The sequence below is a fragment of the Lepidochelys olivacea genome (assembly GCF_965140295.1).
Source record: "Lepidochelys olivacea isolate rLepOli2 genome assembly, chromosome: 2".
Lineage (NCBI taxonomy): Eukaryota > Metazoa > Chordata > Testudines > Cheloniidae > Lepidochelys > Lepidochelys olivacea.
Window position 1 is genome coordinate 187,655,494 of NC_140412.1, and position 27,235 is coordinate 187,682,728.

Consider the following 27,235-nt stretch of genomic DNA (forward strand, 5'->3'; position numbering starts at 1 on the left):
CAGACAGAGGGTCTGTGGCTCCCTGGGCCACTCTTATCCAGGCTGGGCTCCAGCTTCTGGCTTGGCCGGGGTATAGGACCTTAGGAGTGAAGAGGAGGGGCAGGGGGCTGGGCCCTTGGCAAAAAGGGACGGGACAGGACTGTCCACTTTCAAAAATGGAGGGTCATGACCCCTTGGCCTCACGTGTTTCAGCATCCCTGCCTCTGGCTGCCGGAAGCTGGGTTTGGATGACAGGGGATGGATCTCTGGATAATAACCTGTTCTGGTCATTCCTTCTGATGCATCTGGCATAAGACAGGGTACTAAGCTAGATTGACTGTTGATCTGACTTATTATGGCCATTTTAATGTTTTTAGATAACTTTCACTATACCAATCTAGTAGCAAAGCCTGCTACGGTGCACATGTTGGAGGGTGAAGCGGCGGCCTTGGCCAATACTTGATAGACGGGTTGGAGGGAGCTGTGATGGGTTCGGTCACAGAGACCCACTTGAGACTGTCTCCTAATGTGCTGGAATTACCTCTGAGCCAGTTTTCCCAGCCAGCTTGGGACTTCCAGAACCCTGCCTTGTTGACCCAGACACGCCAGCCTGCTGTAACAGAGACCCAGGTCTGGTCCACACCTCCCCCCCGCAAAGCTGCAGATTTTAACAAAAAACTGCTCAGCAAGTCACCTATCTCCAGCACCCAGATACCCAGTTCCCAATGGGATCCAAACCCCAAATAAATCTGTTTTACTCTGTATAAAGCTTATACAGGGTAACTCATAAATTGTCCGCTCTCTGTAACACTGATAGAGAAAGATGCACAGCTGTTTGCTCCCCCAGGTATTAATCACTTACTCTGGGTTAATGAATAAACAAAAGTGATTTTATTAAATATACAAAGTAGGATTTAAGTGGTTTCAAGTAATAACAGACAGAACAAAGTCACCAAGCAAAATAAAGCAAAAACATGCAAGTCTAAGCCTAATATATTAAGAAACTGATAAAGGTAATATCTCACCCTCAGAGATGTTCCAATAAGCTTCTCTCACAGACTAGATTCCTTTCTAGTCTGGGCCTAATCCTTTCCCCGGTACAGTCCTTGTTAGTTTCATCTCAGTGGTAACTAGGGGTTTTCTCATGACTGGCAGCCCCTTTGTTCTGTTCCATCCCCTTTTATAGCTTTGGGCCAAGGTGGGAATCTTTTGTTTTTCTGGGTCCCCACCCCTCTTTCTAAATGGAAAAGTACCAGATTTAAAATGGATTTAATTACCCGGTGACATGGTCAGATGTCCTGTGAGACTCCACCCTCCATTATTCCAGGGCTGACCTGCACGCACCCAGAAAGGTTTGCAAGTAAACAGAGCCATTTACAAGCAATTGTCCTAGTTAATGGGAGCCATCCAGATTCCAAACCACCATTAATAGCCCATGCTTTGCATAATTACAGTTGGACCCCAGAGTTATACTTCATACACCTAGTTTCAGATACAAGAATGATACATTAATACAAATAGGATGAACACACTCAGTAGATTATAAGCTTTGTAATGGTACCATACAAGAGACCTTTTGCATAAAGTATGTTACAGTTACATTATATTCACACTCATCAGCATATTTCCATAAAACATATGGAGTGCAACATCACAGTAGCATCCAGGGCACAGTTGCTGAACAATAGTGGAAGGGGAAAGGCACCCTGGGTCTTCTGGAGGAGGGAAGCTCATTGGGGACTCTGTTGGCAGGTCCCAACAACCTGTCAGTGGGTGGGAATGGATAGGGGATCAGTTGGTCCCTAGCGCAGGGGCTCTATCAGTCCCTGGGGCTGGCTGGAGGCAAGAGGTAGGGCTTGGTCAGTTTGTCCCTCGGGGCTAGTTAGGGACAGAGAAGGGGGAAGGGTCAGTGCCATCATGAGACGGGAGGAGGAGTTGGGGAGCTCAGTTGGTCCTGGAGCTGGCTGCAGGGGATAGACGTGGGCAGTCGGTTCAAAACAGGTCCAGATCAAAAGAATCTTGCATCACATTATTTGCAAAGATCAGAGAAGACAGAGAAATTGGCTAACTTTTCTGCTGTTTGTAGCTGAATTTGTCTTAAGGGCATTTACAGTATAGCTTCCAGTAAGGCCCCACCCGCTTGCCTGAATTAGCTTGCTGTCAGCACCTCCCACAATAGTGGCCAGATTCCTGTGCCAGCTGCAAACCTAGCTACAGATTTAATACCCTGCAGAACTTTATGTATTGCCATTACACCAGCAACTCATCAGCCTCCAGTGTGGGCTTCCCAATCCTGAATGCGCATCCCAGTGACTGACATTGTATCTGGGGTTGTCAGCTTCTGCTGAGTAACCATCACTTGTTGGCTACAGTGAACAGAGCTCCAACTTTGGGGCAAGCCCTCTGGAGGCAAAGAAGGGTCTTCATACTTGGAAGTTTTGGAGGAACTGCTCCTCATCCCAGGTGTCTAGCACAGCTCAGTTCCAGGAGTCACTGAACATAATACTGACCCAAAAGTGGCACCCAACCTGGTAAAAATCCATAGCAAGCAAGTTCCTGAACTGGTTTTTAATAAGACAGTGGCAGAGACCCAAGCTGCCTTTACAGCATTAACAGGTGCAGCAATATCTCCAGTCTCCAGTTTTGGACATTCTTGATAACATGGTTGGGCTGTTGCTGGTCCTACTGTCCTTCCTACCAGTCTGTCCTACAGTGAAGTTTGCTGCACCTTCCTCTGGAGTATCTGGTGTTGGTTATTGCAGAGACAGAACACTGGACTAGACGGACCACTGCTCTTATTTAACATGACATTTCCGATGTTCCTAAACTCACGTAGGACCTGACCATGCGAGATACTGAATGTCCTCACTTCTCATTGACGTCAGTGGGCACTTAGCACCTCTCAGGACAGGGCCCACAGACTGTAATGGCTAAATCCTGTTCCCATTGTAGCCAGTTGGAGATTTGTCATTAACTTCAGTGGGACCTAGGGTTGGCCTTTATTATTATTTAAGCATTTTTAGACAAATCAGATATATTATCTATGTAACTTGGTGTCTGTCATGGGAAAAGAAATGATATTTCAGTGGTTTATGTGACAGAGCATGTAAAGAAATTAACTAAATCACAGTTGTGGCAATTGATGCTGTGACTAAAAGCACCCCGTATTCACATCCTACACACTATTGTAGTAATCTTTGTACAAAATATGTCTTGTGAGGTATTGTTTGAAAACTAATAACTGATCAGTAAAATCATAGTGAATTGTATGTAGCAACAGTATATGTAAACTTATGATGTTGTTAGCACATATCCAAAACCACACAGCCCTGCCTAGGCAAAAGTTGTTAAACAGGTCTCTCTCTCTCTCTTTCACCTAAGAAGAAAAGGCACCACCAGACCGTGACCAAGGAAAGGGACAGTCACCATCTTGCTGGAAGACTATAGGTAAGACAGACCATCTTAAACAAAGCCTTGAACCAAAACTTGCTAGTTTAAGTTTTAGACTTTCCGATGTGTTTTCACTTTTATTTGCTTGTAACCATTCTTGAATTAACTTAAAATCCTAACTTCTTTCATTAATAAACTTGTATTATTTTTTAATCTAAACTCATCCAGTGTTGTGTTTAAACTGTTTGGTGACTCCAATTAAAGTATGAAACAGATGAATATTGACTGGTCAGGAGCAAGAAACCTTGATATCTGAACTGGACCGGAGAGGGGTGGACAGTGCAGAACATGTTTTTGGAAAAATTCAAGACTGGGATTGTGTTGGAGTCACCCTGCAATTAGTAACCAAGGCTGGTGGAATCCAGAGTGTGATTGGTGTGTTGCTGACAGGCTCATGGGGTCTGCTGGACCAGGGCTACAGCTATACACAGACACTCAAGCTGTGACCTGTATGCTTGAAGTCTGTTTGTGAGTGGCCTGGATTGGGAGCTACCACAGGTGCCGGGGGGTGCTCAACCCTGGGCTCTGTCCCAGGCCCTGTCTCCACTCCATCCCTCCCAGCCTCCCTGCACACCACCATGAAACAGCTGCTTGCGGGAAGGAGGGGGAGGCGCTGATCCATGGGGCTTGCTGACGGGTGGGAGGTGCTGGAGGGTAGCGGGGAGCTTATAAGTGGGCTGCCGTTTTCCCCATGGATGCTCCAGCCCTTGAGCACCCACAGAGTCAGTGCCTATGAGAGCTGCAACATCAAAGCATTATGCGGCACTCAGGGTTGCAGGACAGGTAGTGACACAACCCCTCACTGGTCTAGATTACACCCTTGAATATGACAGATGTACAGTAGCTTACTTGGAATTTGTCAGTGCCACATAACCAACATTTAAAACTTCTGTTTTATGTCCCTTTTGGAAACGGATTAAGAGAGCAGAATTGGCTGTAAATAATACATTTCCAAAAATCTGTCATGAATCTCCATGGTAAAAGAGAGCCATTCACCACACTCCAGAGATTTTGAAGAAAAGAGATTCACAGGCCATATAAATGGCCTAGGGAGGTTCAGACAGTTCTAAAGATATAGATTTGATCTGTTTCACTTCACTATTGTCGAGTGTTGTTGTAGCCATGTTAGTCCCAGGATATAAGAGAGAGAGGCACGGTGGGTGAGGTAATATCTTTTATTAGACCAGCTTCTGTTGGTGGAAGGGACAAGCTTTTGAGCTTCTCAGAGCTCTTCCTCAGGTCTGGAGAAGGAAACCAGAGACATGTAATACATTAAATAGATTCTTCTCAAATTTCCTCTGACATTACTTCATTAAGGTTATTTTTATTTCAGTGTTGCCAACTCTCAGATATGTTTTTATTAAAGCTCCAGCTGCTAGAATTAAGACTGAAGGAGAATCTCAGCTTTCGTTTTGAAAGAAAAAATTTGTAGCCCTCAAAGTTGTGGAATAAAGCCTGAAAATGTGCCCTGAGTAAACCCAGAAGGCTCAAAAATCAGGAGAAAAAACAAAAGCCCCAAAATGTATATATTTTAAAAATCTCATTATTTTTAAACCACTCTCATGATTTTTGAGGGTGTGATTCATGGTTATTGAATGCTTGTGGTTGGCAATACTGAAATTTTTATTAAACAGCTTTTTATAAAGCCTAAAGTCAAAGTTAGAAGGCTGAGCTCCAGCTAGGAAGATCTGGGAGGACAGGCTGAGAACAGACTAGGACAGAAGAGCTCTGGCTACATGGGAAGACACCAGAGCGAAGTAACGTGGAGATGGACTTTAATAACAGAACTAGTTCTGAACAGTCCTCAGGGTCCCAAAATAAACTGGTCTCAGCCAGGGTGGTGGTAATAAAGAATTGTTTCTGCTTCTAAACTAGCCCCAACAGGGGGAGCTGCTATCCACATTAGAGCCGGTGTGCTGCTCTTAAGGGACCCTTATGAAGGGAAAACAAAGATAGTGCCACACAATGACCTCTGGTCACAAGGGGGCACTCAGGAGGCAGTTGACCCTTTGTTTTAAATAACTTTTACATGATACCATTTCACTGTCTCCCCTGGTGTGTGTGTGTGTGTGTGTGAGGTGGTGGTGGGGATTAGTCTTATTAGGTTGAGCTAACAAACAGATATTCAGATTTATTTGTTTGTGTTTTTTTCCAACTAGCCCCATAATACTTTCAGTGCTACATTCTGTCCCCAAACCTGAAAGATCAGGTCCTCTGTTCTGAGTTGCACTCAGGGAGCCCAGCTGAAATGGAAAGAAGGTAAATGGCAGCAAAATGTGGTCCTCAGTCACCATGGTTAGGAAGGATTGTCTGGTGATTAAGGTACCAAATTGGAGATTGACCACAGGCTCCCAAGATCACCTTGAGCAAGAACTTAATCCATGCTTCAGTTCCCCATATGTAATATGGGTGTGATAATACTTCATTTATTTTACACTTGGTCTGTCTTTCCTGTTCAGATTATAAAATATTCAGGACAGGGACTATCTCAGTGTGTATTTGTACACAGCATAACACAAGGAGCTGGGACTTCAAGGCACTACTATCATATAAATAAATTATTTTCTCATCTAAAACATTGTTTGATAGTGGCTGTTAATTAAAGAAATTAACAAATATTTTGACAAATTCTCAAATTTAATTTTATCAATTAACACTTAGTAGAAGTCAGAAAGAAATCTCTGATGAGCTGTTATCCAGGAGATGGACAAGATTTTGTTTTGTGTGACCCAGCAGAAGACTCTCTAATGATTCAAACAATGAAGGAAGTCTTCGCAGATATGGCATGGAGTGGCATATTAGGGATTTATTTATTGATGTCAATGTGCAGCCTATCTGGGTAGATAGTACTTCAGAGGTAGCCTGCAAAGGAAACTGTTTGGGCTTCTGCACTTAACTTGTTTATGATGTTTAAGTGCAGCCTGAAAAATTTTTATAGGTTATTATTCAGCTTGTTTTTTACGTTAGGAGTTTAGACTGTCTCCACTGGAAGACTCTGAAGGATAAAATTCACCCTCTGCAGAGGGCCACATAAGACCTATGCAGCACATCAGGCCTGGGCTAAACAGGTTTTGTACCAATTTAACTATTTTTGATTAGGGATGTGACTTTAAAACAAACAAACCAGAAGTAGTTAAATTGGTACAAAAATTGTGTGTAGCCCAAGCCTCAAGGAGAGAAGATCCGGGCTGGGGTGACTAGTCACGTACTCTGGAAAGCCATAGCTGGCAGAAACTGCCATCATTTCTCCTCTCTCTTGCATTCTCACACCCAGCAATTGGGTGACCTGATTGTTAACTCTGATCTCCATGTGGGACTCTTTCAACCTAGAAAAGCTATATACCATACCATGCTCCTGAGTTGCCTGATCAAAAAACAAACAAACAAACAAACAAACAAAACCTCATTTCCTACTCAATAGCAGAGGAAGGGGGAGGGGGGGAAGGAATAAACAAGGGGAAATAGGTTACTTTTTAAAAAGTAACCTATTTCCCCTTGTTTACCCCCCCCGACGTTCTTGTTAAACCCTGGATTTGTGCTGGAAATGGCCCACCTTGATTATCATACACATTGTAAGGAGAGTGATCACTTTAGATAAGCTATTACCAACAGGAGAGTGGGTTTGTGCGGGGTGGGGAGAAAACCTGGATTTGTGCTGGAAATGGCCCACCTTGATTATCACACACATTATAAGGAGAGTGATCACTTTAGATCAGCTATTACCAGCAGGAGAGTAGGGTGGGGGGAGAGAAAACCTTTTGTAGTGATAAACACCCATTTTTTTCATGGTTTGTGTGTATAAAAACATCTTCTGTATGTTAGAGAGCTTATTCCTTCACTCTCCCACTTCCCTGGTCCTTCTCACATGAACAGAGAGCAACAATACCTGAAGTCCAAAGGTGCAAACAATTCGATGTTTATTGGGGTGAACTTCCAGCAAGCTTAAATACAAGTTCCTTTTCCTTATTTCCAAATCCCAACTTACTTCCTGTTTGCCCCTAATTTATATAGTAATATTCTTAGCTATACCTTAACCAATCATTCTACTAAAATTTAACTAACCAATCCTAACATATTGTAACATGATTATGTAACCAATTATATCCCACCACCTTAATTAGTTTACACCCAGCAAAATTAATTATACAGCAGACAGGAACAATCACAGAACCAGACAGAGATTATACAGACAAACAATAGCAAAGTGGGAACTATAATGGCAAGACAATACAGAAGTGAGGATTTCACATCCCAGTATTGATAAGTGAGTTCTTGCCAGACAGGATGCTATCAAACTAAGTTTTCTTTTACATTTTCTAGGCACTTCCCTTTCTCTGGAGCTGATAGGCATACAATCCTGTCCTGATAGTGCCTAACAGCCCAATAGCACCTTATTTCAATGTGACTAGTTTGGAATGTGAGGATGTGACCGTTCGCTTCCCAGTTTATGGCTGCCTCTGCTGCTTAGCCAAAGGCCTTAGCCTAAGAACAGGGCCCCAGACTGTCACAGTAAGAGAAGGACCTTACATTGGCAGACAGTGATTTTGATTCTTTCTTTTATACCTCTAACTAGCCAAGTGATAAGAATACACCTAAATTCTTAAAGTACAGGTCTTTACAGGCAGGCCTGAATATCTATATCCTAACACTGTATTTTCCACAGTATGCATCCGATGAAGTGAGCTGTAGCTCACGAAAGCTTATGCTCAAATAAATTGGTTAGTCTCTAAGGTGCCACAAGTACTCCTTTTCTTTCTTGTGTTTGTAGACGCACAGGCTTCTTCTTAAATACCAATTAAGACTTCTCTATATAAAACCCAAATAAATCTGTAGTTTAGCTTGCTTGCCTTTCTACTGCCTTCTTCCTAGCGCTCAGTGGTAAGAGGTTGATTTATGCCTTGAATCATGCGGGTTGAGCGAGTTTAACATAGATTTGTTTTTACATTAGTAATACTGTAATGTGAAATTTATATATATATATATATATATATATATATATATATATCAGTATTACTAGTGATAATATATATATATACACACACACAGAACTGTGGACACTAGCAAAACTATCCGAAAGATGTTATTCCTGATATTCCTGATTTTGTTCCATCATTCTGATTTCTTATGTTAAAGATGTGACTGAAGCTTCCTTTGGTAGCTAATGTAAAATACTCATGTTTCTACAATGCCTCATCCCCCTTTTCCTCTTTAGCTTCTGCACAGAGTTAGCAAAAGCGGTTGTTGAGAAATTTTTCAGCAGAAAATGTATCCCACCATGGGGTTGTCTTAAAAATTATTTTTTTTCAGGAAAATGTAATGTTCAATTACATTTTGTTAGTGTTATGGCAAGTTTTGAAACAAAATTAAAACATTTTCTTGTTAAATTGAGTATTTGTCACAACTGACTGCAGTACCCAGCGTTCACCAGCTGGCGTCATCCCCGTGCTGCAGCAGGAGTGACTCTGGCATGGAGCATGAAGCAGGCTTTATCACGCCGGAAGCCGACTGGCCGCCCATACGCAGCTCTGGGTCAAGGATCTTACGTTGATTCAGAGGAGGCTGACATGACAGAGCTGCAATAACACCACTCTCCTGTGTACATCCACCAATACAAGGAAGAGAAGAGCGAGCAATCTGGAAGCACAGTGTGGAAAAAGACTAGCAATCTGGTGAGTGCAGTGAAAGCGGAGTGCAAATTGTCTGAAGGCTAGCAGCCTGCGTGCGGACTACTAACGAAAGCCCAGCCACCACCGTGTTAGGTGCTGTGGAAATGCATATGTAATATCCGACAAACGAGGATTCCTGGAGTTTAAAGGTGAATATAAAAGCCATTTGGTTTGTTGTAAAATCTGACCTCGGGAAGGCCTGGTAAAGATTGGGAAGGAGCACTTGGGGAGATAAGTATTCAAAAGCAAGAGGGATTTACAAGAATTGTCAATACAAAGACTGTTAAAAAGGCAGACACCTCATGGGGATGAAACTGCTTAATGAGGGGGAGGAAATAACCAGATGGGAAGGAAACTGCAAAGAGCAGAAAAGGCAGAGAAATCAAGGAACTTTGTGTGTGCGCACGTGTGCTAAGTATATATTTGAATATTAACAAAGGGTAAAATAATTCCAATTTTTTAGGGTAGTCTCTATTTTTCTGGCAAAAACGAAGTGTTTTGTTTTCCTGTGTCGCTCTTGAATTGCGGATGTGCTTTTTACTTTAAAAAAAAAAATCACCAAATGTGATTTGAGTTTGGAATTAAGAAATCCTCTTTGCATCTGGGAGGAGCCAATCAGAATTATGATCACTTAAACTGTCACAGACTTTGATTGCTTGCTGGCCCCTGTTCAGACCCAATTCTTTCCTATCTCCAGGAAGGAGCGGGTGGGGAGAAATCTGTTTAACTAGTTATAAAACATCATCCCCTCATTTATGTGTCCAGCTTCTTAAATGATCCAGAAAACCAGGCCTCCGCTGCTCCAGGCTCAAGATGTAGGAGACAAGATGGAAACACTAATGGTAAGGAAATGGAAAAGGGTGATGAGTGTGGTTTTGTTTGTTTGCCACAATCCCTGGAATGGAAAATCTGGAGAAGTGAAGGAATGACAGTGATGTCCTATCATCCTGAAAAACCCAGTGTATATTTGTCCCTTTAAGAGTCACCTTTCCATGCTCGTGTTCTCTGAAATCTTCTGTGTTGGGCATTGCAGGATTTTTCTTACTGGAAATTGAGCGAGTTCATGTAGAGAAATCCAGTCTTTTCTGTTCAGAAGAGATCACGCTAGGGTTGTTGCATGGTGGGGGGCTACAGTTCGGTATTACAGGTTGTGTGGCTTACAATGGGGAGCAGTGCTGAGTGTCTCACAGTGTGTAGAGGATATGCAATATGCAGTGTGATATGTGCAAGGCTGCACAATGACTGGAGCCAGAAAACTCGTGTGTCATATGGTGGAGTGCAGTGCAGTGGATGTGCCTGGTACTGGGGTGCAGTAGGAGAACTGCATGACATACAGAGCGGGGCAGTGCAGAGTAGTGGAGGTTGTATAGCACTGAGTTACAATATCATGGGGAGTAGATGGTATATAATGGGGGTAGGTCCAATGAAATGTCTTGTAGAGGCTGCATGGCACATGGTGAAGTACAGTTGATATATAGGGGATTGCAAGGTATAGCATGGATGGGAGTGCAGCGCAGGGGAAGGATGTGCTGTTAGTTGAGTGTCAGTGTATGGGGAGGATTGTGTGGTGATGCACAGGACAGTGCACTAGGAGATCAGAGGGGAGGGTGCATGGTACTGGCTGGAGGGTAACACAGCATACTGCTGGACTGCACACAGATGGGTGCAGGGGTGGGGCAGCACATTGTGGTACTGCAGGAGCAGAGGAGGGTGCGGGGCATTTTAGGGTTGTCGCAGTGTGTATGGCGGAGTGCGAGGCGGCTACAGGTTGCCCTGGGGCGCTCTGAACTGCAGGGTCGAACACAGCCCGGCCCCGAGCGAGCCTGGCATGCAGCTGCCTCTCCTGCTCAGACCCGGGGTGGGGGAAAGAGTTAACAGAACTCTGGGCCCTTCCCTTTTCCTGATTGGCTGGAGCTCACCTACTGGGATTGGCGGGCTCCGGAGGGGTGTCTCTGACATCATCAGATGCCTCCAATGAAGGGAGCTGTAGCTCACGAAAGCTTATGCTCAAATAAATTTGTTAGTCTCTAAGGTGCCACAAGTCCTCCTTTTCTTTTTGCAAATACAGACTAACATGGCTGCTACTCTGAAATCTGACATCACTGCCTTTCCCGCTGCTGTGAACGTCCCGGGCGGGCCCGCAAGTGGTGATGAGGAGAGTGATTGGTGTGGCTGGGGGGAGCCTGTGAAGATACCGCTGCCCCGTGCCTGCGATCCCAGCCCCCCTCCCAAGCTGAGCAGGGCTAGGCTGGGCCAGGACGTGGATGGGGGACCCCTGCTGTAATCTTCTGTCTGGCCCAGCCGGGCACGTTCCTGTCCTGGCTAAGTGGGGTGGGTAGGTCTGTACTTGGAGGGGAGAATCCCTCTGCTCTCTAGTGCCTTGTGCTGGGTATACAGGAAAACCAGGTCCTTAAGGGACCTCAAGTGTAGGGTGTGTAGCCTTTTAAGTCTTTTTTTCCTTTCCCCACAGAAGAGCTCATAATTATCATAATGCCTCAGCTAGGCCACTGCCAAGACAGAATGGGGGAAAGCTTATTGTTTATGGCCTGTACCTTGTTTAATACTCTAATGATGATAATGCTTGAGGAGCCTCACATGGGAGTCCGGTGATATCCATTAGTGAGAGAAAGATGCTCTAACTAAAGTAAACATTAGAAGCTACTGGGATCTAAACGACTTATTATTACAGCTAAACACACGTCAAGCGAAGCTGAAAACATGAACGCTAGTCTGAGGTTCTCTGGTGTGTCCGGGCGGCGTTATGTTAGGAGGATGTGTTCTCTGATGTGGCTCTGTGTAGAGGGCACAGAAGCTCTTTGTCTCTTGGGAATCATGTGAGGTGGTTTTATTTACAGTAAGCCTGCTGCTTGCTTTGTGGCTTATGCTTAAGTCCTCTTTGGATCGGGAAAGAACCTGCCTCAGGAGCAAGATTTGGAGCTCAAGGAGTGGGGTGAGGAGAAAGAGAGGAAAATTAATGAACTCTGCATTTCCACAGTCTCTTTATCTTCTGCTGAGAAGACATTGTACTTTGCTTTGAGCACATCCCAACACCCTCCAAGTAACTCCTCACTTTTTATCATCTGCTCTGTAGAGCAAGAATTATTTCTGGATTTCTCTAGCCTGCTGTGTATTCTATATTTTGCATTGCAGCTGTCCCTTTCACCTCTGTAGATGCTATGATTGAGATCTATAAAATTATGACTGGTGTGAAGAAAGTAAATAAGGAAGTGTTATTTACTCCTTCTCATAACAGAAGAACTAGGGGTCACCAAATAAAATTAATAGGCAGCAGGTTTAAAAACAAACAAAAGGAAGTATTTTTTCACACAACGCACAGTCAGTCTGTGGAACTCCTTGCCAGAGGATGTTGTGACAGCCAAGACTATAACTAGATAAGTTCATGGAGGATAGATCCATCAATGGCTATTAGCCAGGGTGTTGTCCCTAGCCTCTGTTTGCCAGAGGCTGGAAATGGGCAACAGGGAATGGATCACTAGATGATTACCTGTTCTGTTCATTCCCTCTGGGGCACCTGGCATTGGCCACTGTCAGAGGACAGGACACTGGGCTAGATGGACCTTTGGTCTGACACAGTACGGCCACTCTTATGTTCTTATGCCAATACATGCTTTTGTTCTGTTCTGTTCTGTTCAGGTCCTTATACTGCACCCTCCACTGTAGTATATGAGTGCACAACAGTGAGGAGGAAATCCATGAAGATAAATTAAAAAGCACTTGTAACACCTTTCACGGAGTGTGTGCATGTGCACTTCAGAAGGTTTTAGGTAACTATTCCTGCACATTGAACTGCTATTGCTCAGTGTTCATCCACCAAATGCTCCCCCTGCCTTCAGAAATCACCCACAGAACTAGTGAATACTCATCTCTTCCTGCGCTTTTTCCAGTTAAGTCTTTATATGAGACTTTTTTTTTAAAGCCAGGACTTCTCTTTCAGATGCATCCAGTGCTAAAGGCCTTTGTGTGCGGTTCCATCAGTGGGACCTGCTCCACCCTTCTCTTCCAGCCCCTAGATCTGCTTAAAACCCGGCTGCAGACCCTGCAGCCTTCCATCAATGGGTAAGTGCTTGAAGCTTCTATTGTTCGGGGTATGTGTGTGGGAGGGGAGGTATTTTGAAGGAGCCTACAAAGTGAAAGATGGTAGTGAGACCCTATTCTCCTGAGCTCTACCCTAGTGATATTCAGTCATAGCATTGGGAAGCGTATAGCTGAGAGCACTGCATTCATTGTTGAAGCAGCTGTCCTAGGTAGGCCCATGTGGTTTCACTGATGCCCACCGTGCTCTGGAAAATCCCATATGACTGCTACATACCTTTGCCCCATAGGGAACTGGTGTGTCAATATCTAACCAACCTCTTCCTCTTGCCTCATATATTCATCCATGACCCCATCCATTGTTAATCTACAGTTGCTCCGGTGGTGATGAACTATGATGTCAGAAATAGTAAACTGTGATATCATAGTTGCTTCCATAGGCTGATGCTAACTATGCTGTCAAAATCCATAGATTATCCCAGTGGGAGTGATTGTGGCATAGTAAACCATGGATGGAGACAGGTTTACTGAACAAGGAAGAATAGGCTGAATAGAGAAAGAGCTTCTAAAGGTGTTATAGCTAGTACACAGGTTTTTCTCTGGAGTGCTCTGGGTGGGTGAGGGAGGACTAGAGCAGGGCTGTAGGATTGGTCCCATGGGTTAATTGCTGCAATATATCTATGTAATTCCTTTCTTGTTTTCCTTCTAGGTCAGGTCATGTTGGGATGGTAGCTTTGTTCATTAGGGTTGTTCGCACTGAAAGCTTCCTAGGGCTCTGGAAAGGGGTCTCACCAGTAAGTGACTATTTTAACCCTGACTTTTTCTTACCTAGCATGTGTTAGTAAGTATGGTTTAGAATTTTAAAAGGTATTTAAATGTTGCTCCACTCAGTGTTGCAAGGCCAAAGTGACTTAGACGGCTGTCCTATTTTCAAAAGTGACTTAGGCACTTAAGAGCCTAAGTTTCTCTCACTGAAGGGCAGTGGGTCTAAGGTTCCTAAGTGCCCAAGTCACTTTTGAAACTGGGAGGTAGCTGTCTATGTTACTTAGGCCATGCAGTGCTGAGAGGAAGCCATGTCTACAGATATATAGGCCAAGATTTTTATAGATATTTATTAATGACTGGTGCACTGGCCTAAGCCTTTTTCAGTTCCTGAATGTGCATGTACTTGGGGATGGAGTCTTTAGGTGAAATCTTGGCCCCATTAAAGTCAATAGCAAAACTCTGACTTCAGTGGAGTCATGATTTTGCTCTTCACCTCTTCTCCTTTCTTCAGAGTGCCAGCTCTTTCTTTTCAGCGACCATCCCCTGGGCCTGAAGCTTCCCAGTTGGCTTAACACACCCTTGTATTAGTGTTCTGTAGTGTGTTCTTGCTCCCTCCTAATTTCTCTCCATTTTTCACTCTTCTGCAGTCCTTCGCAAGATGCATCCCTGGGGTCGGAATTTACTTCAGCACCTTGTACAAGATGAAACAGTACTTTCTCTCAGACCGCTCCCCCACAGCCCTAGAGTCTGTCTTTCTGGGCATTAGCTCCCGCACAGTAGCAGGTGTTTGCATGTTGCCCATAACCGTGGTGAAGACACGGTATGAGGTGAGTGTTACAATTTTCATACTCCTAGAACTTTCTGTTGTGTTGTGATATCATCATACCTTCTCCTGTAGCACAAAAAATTCTTCTGTCTTGGATATCAGGGATAGAGAAACTGAGATCCCTGATTGCTGCTTCTATACTGCGTAAGATGCTTAAATACTGCAATGATGGGTATGGTTTGAAACCTAGATGGGCTGAAAAATTCTCCACGCTCACACACCTGGGGCAAGTAGCTTTTATATTTTACTTGCTCAGCAAGAAATAAAATTTTTATCATCATCATGATGGCAGGAGTGGGGGAGAGTGGATGTATCTTGGGCTGTTAACACTCTTGCAAAGCTGGTCTGTATAGTGTATATTTATTTTATATGTATTGGGTCCATTTCACAGATCTGCCATGCAGGAGATAAAGTGCAAATTCCCTTCCTTATCTCTTGCATCCTTGGTGGGGGTTGCTGGGGAGGCACCATGCTTAGCCCTGCGAGGAGACTGGGATTAAATCTTCCAGCCAGTGGAAGTGGATGGAGTGGGAGAAGTAAATTGCTACAGAAGTAGCTGATAAAATAGCCGTGATAAAACATGTGGGAAGCTCTGTTGCTGACAATGTAGCAAGACAGCTGCTCTCTGGGCCTGCTGTGATGTCGCTGGAATAGTTCCTATGTCATCTCGCCTCGTGTATATACTTACTAATATTCTGTAACTACAATATATGATTGGCCTTGGGAAAGGAGAAATCTGACTGGTTGCCCATGTGTGGTGTATCTGAAGCATTTAGGAGTCGGAGGTAAGTGTCTACTCCTTTGTGTGTAGAGAGGTGATTTCACTTCAAGGCTTGCTCAGTAATGATCTCCCAGCACAAGGGACCCTATATCTGATATGTAGGTAACCATTTTTGTGTGTCCTCTGCAGAGTGGGAAGTATGGCTATGAGAGTGTGTATGGAGCCTTGAGGAATATATATCGGACAGAAGGGGCCCGGGGCTTGTTCTGTGGGCTGACTGCGACGCTCCTGCGTGATGCACCCTTTTCTGGCATCTATCTGATGTTCTACACCCAGACCAAAAAAGTTATGCCTCAGGGTAAGGCTGAATGTGGATGTAATAACACAGAATGTGGTGGTTCTCACTCCAAGCATCCTTCCGTTTCTGTCCACATGCTTTACTTTGGCCTTTTTCTCGGTGGTTAAATCAATCCCTTGTAGGGCTTAGGTGGGGTATTAGTGTTCCACCTGTAGAGAACTGGATGTTCATGTTCTGGAGGCGTGTCAAATGAAAATGATGTGGGCCTCACGTTGGTGCTCGGGGGACTCCGGTCTAGATTGCACACTTCATGGTGATCTGTTGAGTTTGCCTACGAGCAAAGTATGAGACAGATACTTCAGGGATGCAGTTACCAAGCAGGGGGTACTGTGGGTTAGGGATGAGGACTTGGCAGAACTGTGTATAAGGAAAACTTGCTCAACATCTGACATTGCCAGTTGCTCATTTTCATGCCCACTGTATAATTCCCCAACATTCCTGCAATCTCTGCTAAATTGAGACTTGCCTGATTTTGGTATGAGAGCCTTCTCCTCTGCAGCTTCTGCCCTCTAAACCAGCCTTTCTTTAGCTCTGTGTGTCTGTCAAATTCTGTCCCAGTGGAAGTGATTTGTTTAGCTAAAATTAGCATTGGTGTGTCTATTTTCTAATCTCCTTTGAAAGGTCTCTTCTCTATGCCTGTGATATCTCTTCCTCAGTTATCTACTTCATAATTTGGTAACTATTTAGTCTGGGATACGGTTTATAAGAAAGTCACTATCTACGGAACAGAATTGTACTGTATTATGTCTGACTACGCTGCGTCTTTTTCCATTCCAGACCAGTTTGATCCAGCGCTCACCCCCTTAGTGAACTTCGGCTGCGGAATCTTTGCTGGAATCCTGGCTTCGTTGGCGACACAGCCTGCTGATGTAATCAAAACCCACATGCAGCTGACATCTGAAAAATACCACTGGATAGGGCAGGCCATTGCCTCAATCTTCAAGGTGAGGCTGAGAAGATTGTGTGAATGTAACCTCAGTTCTGGTCACTTCACCAGAGATTTGAAAAGAAGGTTCTTGCCTTCATCTCTAAAGCATCTTCAAATGAGTCATCACTAGGTATAGTACTGTGAACACAATGTAGCTTCTGAAATGTTTCCTCTGTGTTATGCTATGGGAGAGTGAACTCGTCACCTCTTAGTCACTGGTTCATATACAGCCTGGGTCAGCAGTGACTGAAGTTACTCCCATCTGATGACTGGTTGGTAGTCTGAGTCCAGTTCCCATTGGGCAGATATCCACCCCATTGGGCAGATATTCACATCAGCATCTTTGGGAGCAGACAGCTCCCAACATGCTACTGTTTGTTTCTTGCTCCTTCTGAGCGGTATGAAAATTAATGTGCTAGACAGTTAACTTCACCACCACCTGGTTATTCCTGGTGCTCCATCATCCCTTACCTATGTACATAGGACAAATCCTTTGGAAAAACAAACACTCTCTCTCTAGCTGAGCATGGGGAGTGAGTGAATAAAAAGGGAATGACAGTCATACACATTTGGGCATGTTACATTCACCCCTCACACATAATCTTAACTTGTCTCCTGAGCCATCGTATGACTACAGGTTTCACTTCCTTTCTTCACTCCGTTATAAAAAGCACTTTTACCCTTAGACTGTTGTTAATAGAATGTACTTACTGATTTCAATTGTGTTAGCAAATAACCTTGCAGGATCTGGTTGTACCCAGTCCTGGGCTGCTGGCACCCATGGCTTATCACTGTAGTACTCCTGTGATTGCCAGACTGAGGAAAGAGGATTTTTGTAATATGCTCCTTTGTAAACATGAGTGTCAAGGATAAATGGGCTATAAAACAATTATCTGTCCTTTGAACACTAGCAATAAATGAATGTACAGATCTGTTATCCAAGGAACTGGGTGGGGATGCAGGGAATGGATACCCCAGTGGAGCATTCATTGACCTGTATTTGGCCCCAGAGATGTATGTCCGTTGGATGCTAGCCCAGTATGTGATTCACAACTCCTGTGATTTTACACAAAATCAGAGTTGAGTTACAGTTGTCCTGACATTGGGTTACCTTGCTGATAAGATGACTCTTGGCTAGACTGTTTCTTTGTTGCAAGTGAGAGCCTGCAAACTCAGAGTGAAAGCTCTGGAGCTGAATTTTGCAGCTCAGGTCCATATCAATCCTCCTCCTTAAAGTTTGAGTCTGTTTGAATCTGGATTTCAGCCATGCCTCTGCTTAGAGTATATTTGCTCCCATTCAGAATTTCTCTTTCTGATCCGATGAAGTGAGCTGTAACTCACGAAAGCTCATGCTCAAATAAATTGGTTAGTCTCTAAGGTGCCACTCCTTTTCTTTCTGCTCAGTGAATGTAAATCCTAGGCAGAGCTTTAAAAACACTCGTGGGCAATTCTGTAAATATTAACTGACACAAAATTCTGAAGTGAGGCTGGTCACTATATTAAGGGACCTGAAGTGGTTTTGTTCATAGAATCATAGAATATCAGGGTTGGACGGGACCTCAGGAGGTCATCTAGTCCAACCCTCTGCTCAAAGCAGGACCAATCCCCAACTAAATCATCCCAGCCAGGGCTTTGTCAAGCCTGACCTTAAAAACTTCTAAGGAAGGAGATTCCACCACCTCCCTAGGTAACGCATTCCAGTGTTTCACCACCCTCCTAGTGAAAAAGTTTTTCCTAATATCCAACCTAAATCTCCCCCACTGCAACTTGAGACCACTACTCCTTGTTCTGTCGTCTGCTACCACTGAGAACAGTCTAGATTCATCCTCTTTGGAACCCCCTTTCAGGTAGTTGAAAGCAGTTATCAAATCCCCCCTCATTCTTCTCTTCTGCAGACTAAACAATCCCAGTTCCCTCAGCTTCTCCTCATAAGTCATGTGTTCAGTCCCCTAATCATTTTTGTTGCCCTCCGCTGGACGTTTTCCAATTTTTCCACATCGTTCTTGTAGTGTGGGGCCCAAAACTGGTCACAGTACTCCAGATGAGGCCTCACCAATGTCGAATAGAGGGGAACGATCATGTCCCTCGATCTGCTGGCAATGCCCCTACTTATACATCCCAAAATGCCATTGGCCTTCTTGGCAACAAGGGCACACTGTTGACTCATATCCAGCTTCTCGTCCACTGTAATCTCTAGGTCCTTTTTTGCAGAACTGCTGCCTAGCCATTCGGTCCCTAGTCTGTAGCGGTGCATGGGATTCTTCCGTCCTAAGTGCAGGACTCTGCACTTGTCCTTGTTGAACCTCATCAGATTATTTTTGGCCCAATCCTCCAGTTTGTCTAGGGCCCTCTGTATCCTATCCCTACCCTCTAACGTATCTACCTCTCCCAGTTTAGTGTCATCTGCAAACTTGCTGAGGGTGCAATCCACACCATCCTCCAGATAATTTATGAAGATATTGAACAAAACCGGCCCGAGGACCGACCCTTGGGGCACTCCACTTGATACCGGCTGCCAACTAGACATGGAGCCATTGATCACTACCCGTTGAGCCCAACAATCTAGCCAGCTTTCTATCCACCTTTTAGTCTATTCATCCAGCCCATACTTCTTTAACTTACTGGCAAGAATACTGTGGGAGACCGTGTCAAAAGCTTTGCTAAAGTCAAGTAACAACACGTCCATTGCTTTCCCTTCATCCACAGAGCCAGTTATCTTGTCATAGAAGGCAATTAGATTAGTCAGGCCTGACTTGCCCTTGGTGAATCCATGCTGACTGTTCCTGATCACTTTCCTCTCCTCTAAGTGCTTCAGAATTGATTCCTTGAGGACCTGCTCCATGATTTTTCTAGGGACTGAGGTGAAGCTGACTGGCCTGTAGTTCCCAGGATCCTCCTTCTTCCCTTTTTTAAAGATGGGCACTACATTAGCCTTTTTCCAGTCATCCGGGACCTCCCTCAGTCGCCATGAGTTTTCAAAGATAATGGCCAATGGCTCTGCAATCACATCCGTCACCTCCTTTAGCACTCTCGGATGCAGCGCATCCGGCCCCATGGACTTGTGCTCGTCCAGCTTTTCTAAATAGTCCCGAACCACTTCTTTCTCCACAGAGGGCTGGTCACCTCCTCCCCATGCTGTGCTGCCCAGTGCAGCAGTCTGGGAGCTGACCTTGTTCATGAAGACAGAGGCAAAAAAAGCATTGAGTACATTAGCTTTTTCCACATTCTCTGTCACTAGGTTGCCTCCCTCATTCAGTAAGGGGCCCACACTTTCCTTGACTTTCTTCTTGTTGCTAACATACCTGAAGAAACCCTTCTTGTTACTCTTAACATCTCTTGCTAGCTGCATCTCCATGTGTGATTTGGCCTTCCTGATTTCACTCCTGCATGCACGAGCAATATTTTTGTACTCCTCCCTGGTCATTTGTCCAATCTTCCACTTCTTGTAAGCTTCTTTTTTGTGTTTAGGATCCGCAAGGATTTCACTGTTAAGCCAAGCTGGTCACCTGCCATATTTACTATTCTTTCTACACATCGGGATGGTTTGTCCCTGTAACCTCAATAAGGATTCTTTAAAATACAGCCAGCTCTACTGGACTCCTTTCCCCCTCATGTTATTCTCCCAGGGGATCCTGCCCATCAGTTCCCTGAGGTTGTCAAAATCTGCTTTTCTGAAGTCCAGGGTCTGTATTCTGCTGCTCTCCTTTCTTCCCTGTGTCAGGATCCTGAACTCGACCATCTCATGGTCACTACCTCCCAGGTTCCCATCCACTTTTGCTTCCAGTACTAATTCTTCCCGGTTTGTGAGCAGCAGGTCAAGAAGAGCTCTGCCCCTAGTTGGTTCCTCCAGCACTTGAACCAGGAAATTGTCCCCTACGTTTTCCAAAAACTTCCTGGATTGTCTGTGCACCGTTGTATTGCTCTCCCAGCAGATACCAGGGTGATTGAAGTCTCTCATGAGAACCAGGGCCTGCGATCTAGTAACTTCCATTAGTTGCTGGAAGAAAGCCTCATCCACCTCATGCCCCTGATCTGGTGGTCTATAGCAGACTCCCACCACAATATCACCCTTGTTGCTCACGCTTCTAAACTTAATCCAGAGACACTCAGGTTTTTCTGCAGTTTCATACCAGAGCTCTGAGCAGTCATACTGCTCTCTTACATACAAAGCAACTCTCCCACCTTTTCTGCCCTGCCTGTCCTTCCGGAACAGTTTATATCCATCCATGACAGTACTCCAGTCATGTGAGTTATCCCACCAAGTCTCTGTTATTCCAATCGCATCATAATTCCTTGACTGTGCCAGGACTTCCAGTTCTCCCTGCTTGTTTCCCAGGCTTCTTGCATTTGTGTATAGGCACTTGGGGGGAGGGATAGCTCAGTGGTTTGAGCATTGGCCTGCTAAACCCAGGGTTGTGAGTTCAATCCTTTGAGGGGGCCATTTAGGGATCTGGGGCAAAAATTGGGGATTGGTCCTGCTTTGAGCAGGGGGTTGGACTAGATGACCTCCTGAGGTCCCTTCCAACTCTGATATTCTATGATTCTATGATTGAGAACTTGCTGTTTGTCCTGCTTTCTTAGTATGAGGCAGAAGCCCTCCCCTTTCGCATTCTCCTGCTCGTGCTTCCTGCCGGTATCCCACATCCACACTTACCTCAGGGCTTTGCTCTCCTTCGCCTGGTGAACCTAGTTTAAAGCCCTCCTCACTAGGTTAGCTAGCCTGCTTGCGAAGATGCTCTTCCCTCTCTTCATTAGGTGGAGCCTGTCTCTGCCTAGCACTCCTCCTCCTTCTTGGAACACCATCCCATGGTCAAAGAATCCAAAGCCTTCTCTCCGACACCACCTGCATAGCCATTCGTTGACTTCCATGATTCGACAGTCTCTACCCAGGCCTTTTCCTTCCACGAGGAGGATGGATGAGAACACCACTTGCGCCTCAAACTCCTTTATCCTTCTTCCCAGAGCCACGTAGTCCGCAGTGATCCGCTCAAGGTCATTCTTGGCAGTATCATTGGTGCCCACATGGAGAAGCAGGAAGGGGTAGCGATCCGAGGGCTTGATGAGTCTCGGCAGTCTCTCCGTCACATCGTGAATCCTAATTCCTGGCAAGCAGCAGACTTCTCAGATTTCCTGGTCGGGGCGGCAGATAGATGACTCAGTCCCCCTGTTTCTTGTCTTTTTCTCCTTTTTTCTGCTGGCAGACGTGGGGCTTTCCCTGCATGCCCTGTGGTTCCCCTCCGTCTTCTTACTGTTGTGTACCGTGCCTCATGGTATAGCTGCTGTCCAGTAACTGCTGTTCCTTCATCAGCAGGAGTCACTGCAGTTGAGTGATGCTAGAGATCCCTTCCCTGCTGCTGTCCCTCTGGCTGAGTGCTGTGTGAGCATGGATTTCTCAGGCACTAGAGACTACTACAGAATGTATTTCAGTGCAGCCATAGATTATGCCATCCAGTAGATGTCTAGGAATTAAATGAAGTGAGACATATGGTGTTTGTTTTGTCTTCTCCTGCAGGACTATGGACTGGTTGGCTTTTTCCGTGGCGGTGTCCCCCGTGCCTTGCGGCGCACTCTGATGGCAGCGATGGCATGGACTTTATATGAGCAGATGATGGCAAAAATGGGGCTGAAATCCTGAAGGACTTGTAGTGGACGAGACCAGCCTAAGCTCTTCATGTCTCACCAGCTCATCCAGGTGAGCAGAAGATTTCCCAGTTCTGCGGGGGTGGATCTTTGTTCCACTGTGGTAAAGCGATAATGATTTCTGATCCAGGGGACCAGGCTGCAAAACACGCCCTCTCTGACACAAATGCAAGTAGGGGAGAGAAGGTTTTGACTTTGCATCTTCAGAGTAAAGCATTCCAGAAGGACCGTTTCATTCAACTTCCTTGGAAGATGGGAAAGTTTCAGTATCCTACAAACTACGTGGTTACGGTAAAGGCTGTTGAAAGAAATCCCTTCAGAATAGTCCTGTGTGCCCTGAGAAGCCTTTGCACAGAAGCCATCTGGAGAAGAAGTGATTGGACTTGGACTACAGAACTCAGCAACTTTCTAACCTGGTGGTGTACCCAGTCTACGATCCCAGGCCATGTGCCATCTGACACTCATCCTGTTATCTGTCAGTGTCGTTTGCTTCTGCACCCAGAGGGAAGGTATGGAGGAGAATGCTATGAGGGGCACAGTGTAACCATTTGTTTCAGAGTTTGCTTAATGTATTAATACATGTATTAGAGTGAGAGAGGGGGGAAATGTATGGCTGAAAGGAATGCTGGGAAATGCAGTCTTACCATACCTTGCACAGGAGCTTTGATGTTGGATAACATAGCTGGGAACCTAACTGACATCTCCGTTATGGCTTGCAGCAAAGGCCTTTACGTCTCTTCCCTTGTGCTTTAGGTTGTATTTCCCACAGCATGACCCAATGTCGTGGAAGAAGACATTTTCCACTGGCTTTATTCTTTGTCTATAGGCATTTGTTATGCCTACCCACATGACTACCATGGCAGAGCAAAAGCACTGACTGTCTTGAAATATGACTTAGCTAAGAGAGCTGGAAGGCCAGAAAAAGGACTTGAGAAATGGAGTCTTTTTTGAAACTCCATTTGCAGCCTTTCTGTATCAGCTGTTTTTCTTGCACTGTTTAAATTGAACTGTAGCTTTGGACTATTATCCAGGTTTAACTGCAATGGATGTAAATGTGTCTATAATAAAACATATGCAAGAAGGTTGTATTCTGCACTGTCATTTACATTTGTGGCTGCAAAATGGACTAGCATCTCCTTTCTCTTTCTTTCCAAGGGAGGGAGGGGAATATTTTGGTCTTAGTTTCAGTGCCTTTCTCTTTTTTTAAAAACACTAGGACACCTAAGAAACAGATGGAAAACAAACTCCCTGGTGTGTGGGGTGGGGGATGAGGTGAGACACAGCTCAATAGACTTCCATGAGGACCAGTTCTACTAAAGCAATGAGGGCAAACAGCCTTGCGGGAGACTGCAGGAGAGGCACAGTCAGGTTGTCTACATGGCAAAACAACAACAACAAAAAACAAGCCACCACAGCGAATTTGAGCCCAGTTGAAGTGATGCAGGCTTGTGTTCTGGGGCTACAAATAGCTGTGTAGGCATTTGGGCTTCCTCTCCTGGAGCCTGGGCCCTCCCTGCTCCCTGGGTTATTTTTAGCCCTATAGCATAAGCCTGAGTCAGTTGACCTGAGCTCTGAGACTTGGTGCTGCAGGTTTTTGTTGTTGTTTTGGTTTGGTTTTTTTGCTCTGTAGACAGACAGTCTCTTCCTAAGCAGGTGCACCACAGAAGAATCACATAGTATTGCTCTCAAAGGAGTTGTTGAGAATTTCACGGAGCAGGACCCCATTGTGCCAGATGTTGTATAAACAGAACCAAACCACAGCTCCTGCCCCAAAGAGCTTCCCGTCTGTGTATGGGGAGGAATGAATTTCCCCTTCAGTGCCCCTAGCTTTGAGCACTTGTTTAAGCGTGTGGCACTGTGTGTTATCTCCAATAAAATTTATAGCAAGAAAAACTCTTGATTATTTAAGTTGACTGTCCTTGTAGAGAGGAGAGAGCCTAGATACTGACTGAAGGGCACACACAACAGGAGCTTCTATTGCTGGAGGAAGCCTACTGCTTAGGGGATGCTGCCAAAAACATTAACTACCTGCTACAGCTGATGTCTGCCAGGCACTCCTGTGGCATTGGTCTTCTAGGCACATAGCTGGGCCCTTTTGCAGACACCTTATCTGCTAAGACATTCATGTTCCAGGATTGGGGAGGGAGAGCTATAGAAGCAGGAGTTGTTTTCCGATGGCATCTGCGTGTGCCTCTTTGGACAGCGAGGCCTAATTGTCAGCAGGTTTCTCTGGCATGGAATCAGGGCACAGAATTTGAACTACTATTGTGCACAGCCTCCCCACCAAGCTTGCAGATTCTGCTGCCACTGAGCTCCACATCTGGCAAGACATAAAGCATGTTCATGTTTAAGCTGCTGAAGGTTCCTCTAGCCTTTAGAGGCAACACTAAATGGAATCCCTAACTTGGCAGTCATGGAAGGAGAGGAAGGTAACTGCTCTGTTAATAAACAGGAGTACTTGTGGCACCTTAGAGACTTACAAATTTATTTGAGCATGTGTTTTCGTGAGCTACAGCTCACTTCATTGGATGCATTCAGTGGAAAATACAGTGGGGCGATTTATATACATAGAGAACATGAAACAATGGGTGTGGTCGCTCGATTACAGACCTAAAAGTTGCAATTCTTCAACGAAAAAAACTTCAAAAACAGACTCCAAGGAGAGACTGCTGAATTGGAATTAATTTGCAAACTAGATACAATTAACTTAAGCTTGAATAGAGACTGGGAGTGGATGGATCATTATACAAAGTAGAACTATTTCCCCATGTTTATTCCCCCGCCCTGTTCCTTGATTATCACTACAAAAGGTCCGTCCTTCGTCCCCCCCTCTGGTAATAGCTCACCTTAAGTGATGTTACAGTGTGTATGGTAAAACCCATTGTTTCATGTTTTCTATGTATATTAATCTCGCCACTGTATTTTCCACTGAATGCATCCGATGAAGTGAGCTGCAGTTCACGAAAGCTTATGCTCAGATAAATTGGTTAGTCTCTAAGGTGCCACAAGTACTCCTTTTCTTTTTGCGAATACAGACTAACACGGCTGCTACTCTGATATCTGCTATGTTAATGGTATTGGCCTTCATAGGAAACCAGCTGCAGACCCCCTTTGCCAGGCTTCCATGTGGAAATTAACAATCCCCAGGCATTTTTCAAAGAAAATGTGTGAAAGTGTTTGGGGCCTTGTTCTCTACTGCTCAGGGTCCTGCATAGTCATTCACACCAATGCCAAGGAGGAGGAAATGCTCCCCTTAGGATGGATATTCACTGTGCACAGATAGAAATGACCACACAAGTGCAAGACCCCCAGAGTGCTAGGTGGTGAACAACCAGAACAAAAAAGTCCCTGCCACAAAGTGTGTCCAATCTATTGCCCCTAAGTTGGAGCACAAGATACAAAGCAGCGTAGGAATCAGGATGTTGAGCTCAGTTTAAAAAAAAAAAAAAAGTTCTGGTACCCCAAGCTGTGTGTAACCTGCTGCTAAGCTGATAACAGCTAATGTATAGGTTTGCACCATCACTCCCCTTCTTCAACCCCGCTAAGAGAACTGGAGTCTGAAATGTACTGTACAAACCCCAATTCTGGCTGCTTACCCTTTGAAAGCTAATCTAACTTCATGGATTGAAAATTCCGCAGCTGTTGTTTTTTGTGGGGTGTAGAATTAAAGTTCTTGGGGGAAGGAATGATAGTCTGCCATTTATTTGGGGGGGGGCAATATGTGTAAATTACAATGGAACCTTCTTAAGGTGAAATTGGTTTGTGCAAGTCTGACTACTACAAATGCTGTATATTTTGTAAGTGGAATTACCAGGAGAAACCTGTAGATCTTAAAAGCATGAACATATGCTACTATGGCATAAAAGTCAGCAGCCTTCTGCTCTTCATGATTCAATTCCCATGTGTACTACACAGGGCCCTACTGATTCTACAGAGTCTGCCTACGTTAGGCCCTACCTCCCCATCTCCACACAACATGTTCTACCAGCCTAGCTCTGCTAGTGCTGTCCCAAAACGAAGAGATTTTTGCAGGGCTCAGCCTCAGGCATGGATCAGAAGGAAGATGGGGTGGAGTCAACCGTTTGGCTCTTATCTGCTATGCACAGCTGCTGCTTGATGAGGTTCAAAACCCTTAGCTAATGTAGAAATAGACCAGAGGGAAAATGGAAGGTCAAGGTAATTCCAAAGCACAAAGTTGCCTTCAGGCTATGGAAAGATTATTCTAATGTCCCTCCTGCTGGTAAGGAGAGTGAGTTTGTGTGTAGGAGGGTGGAGGGTGAGAAAACCTGGATTTGTGCTGGAAATGTCCCAACTTGATGATCACTTTAGATAAGCTATTACCAGCAGGACAGTGGGGTGGGAGGAGGTATTGTTTCATGATCTCTGGGTGTATATAATATCTGCTGCAGTTTCCACGGTATGCATCCGATGAAGTGAGCTGTAGCTCACGAAAGCTCATGCTCAAATAAATTGGTTAGTCTCTAAGGTGCCACAAGTACTCCTTTTCTTTTTAGTAAAAGCAAGGTTATTGCAGATTTCAATAATACTCTGTGTTCACTATGTGAATTATAAAGCCATTATTTCTATACTGCCCTGAAGGCTGCTTGTCAGTATCAGCTTCATAAGATGGATCCCAGCCTTGAAGAGTTCACAATCTAAAACAGAAAACACAGAATAGGAGCAGGGAGAAAGGCAGTAACATCTAAAACTCTTCCCCAATTGCCGTAATATATTTTCACCCAACCCTTGCCTATATCTTTTACAAACTCCTTAAGATCAGAACATTATTGTTAATACTGTTATGAAGATTATCAAAGGATTTATCAATTACTATGGAATAACCTCTGGT

General features: G+C 44.7%; 1 protein-coding gene across 5 annotated transcripts; it reads left to right on the forward strand.

Moving 5' to 3' along the window:
• The first annotated feature begins 8,895 nt into the window (after positions 1 to 8,895).
• SLC25A38 (solute carrier family 25 member 38) lies at positions 8,896 to 23,462 on the forward strand. Of its 5 annotated transcripts, XM_084619835.1 has the most exons (9): positions 8,897 to 9,244; positions 9,861 to 9,937; positions 12,750 to 12,880; positions 13,051 to 13,172; positions 13,858 to 13,942; positions 14,561 to 14,740; positions 15,650 to 15,818; positions 16,596 to 16,762; positions 22,259 to 23,462. In XM_084619835.1, exons 4-9 carry the CDS (start codon positions 13,051 to 13,053, stop codon positions 22,379 to 22,381), a joined length of 846 nt encoding a protein of 281 aa, XP_084475961.1. In that variant the 5' UTR covers positions 8,897 to 9,244; positions 9,861 to 9,937; positions 12,750 to 12,880; the 3' UTR covers positions 22,382 to 23,462. The 5 variants fall into 5 exon arrangements, with proteins under 5 accessions (XP_084475959.1, XP_084475960.1, XP_084475961.1 ...); XM_084619833.1 differs by lacking the exon at positions 12,750 to 12,880 and having other exon boundaries at positions 8,896 to 9,244; XM_084619834.1 differs by lacking the exon at positions 12,750 to 12,880 and having other exon boundaries at positions 8,896 to 9,098.
• The last annotated feature ends 3,773 nt before the right edge of the window (positions 23,463 to 27,235 follow it).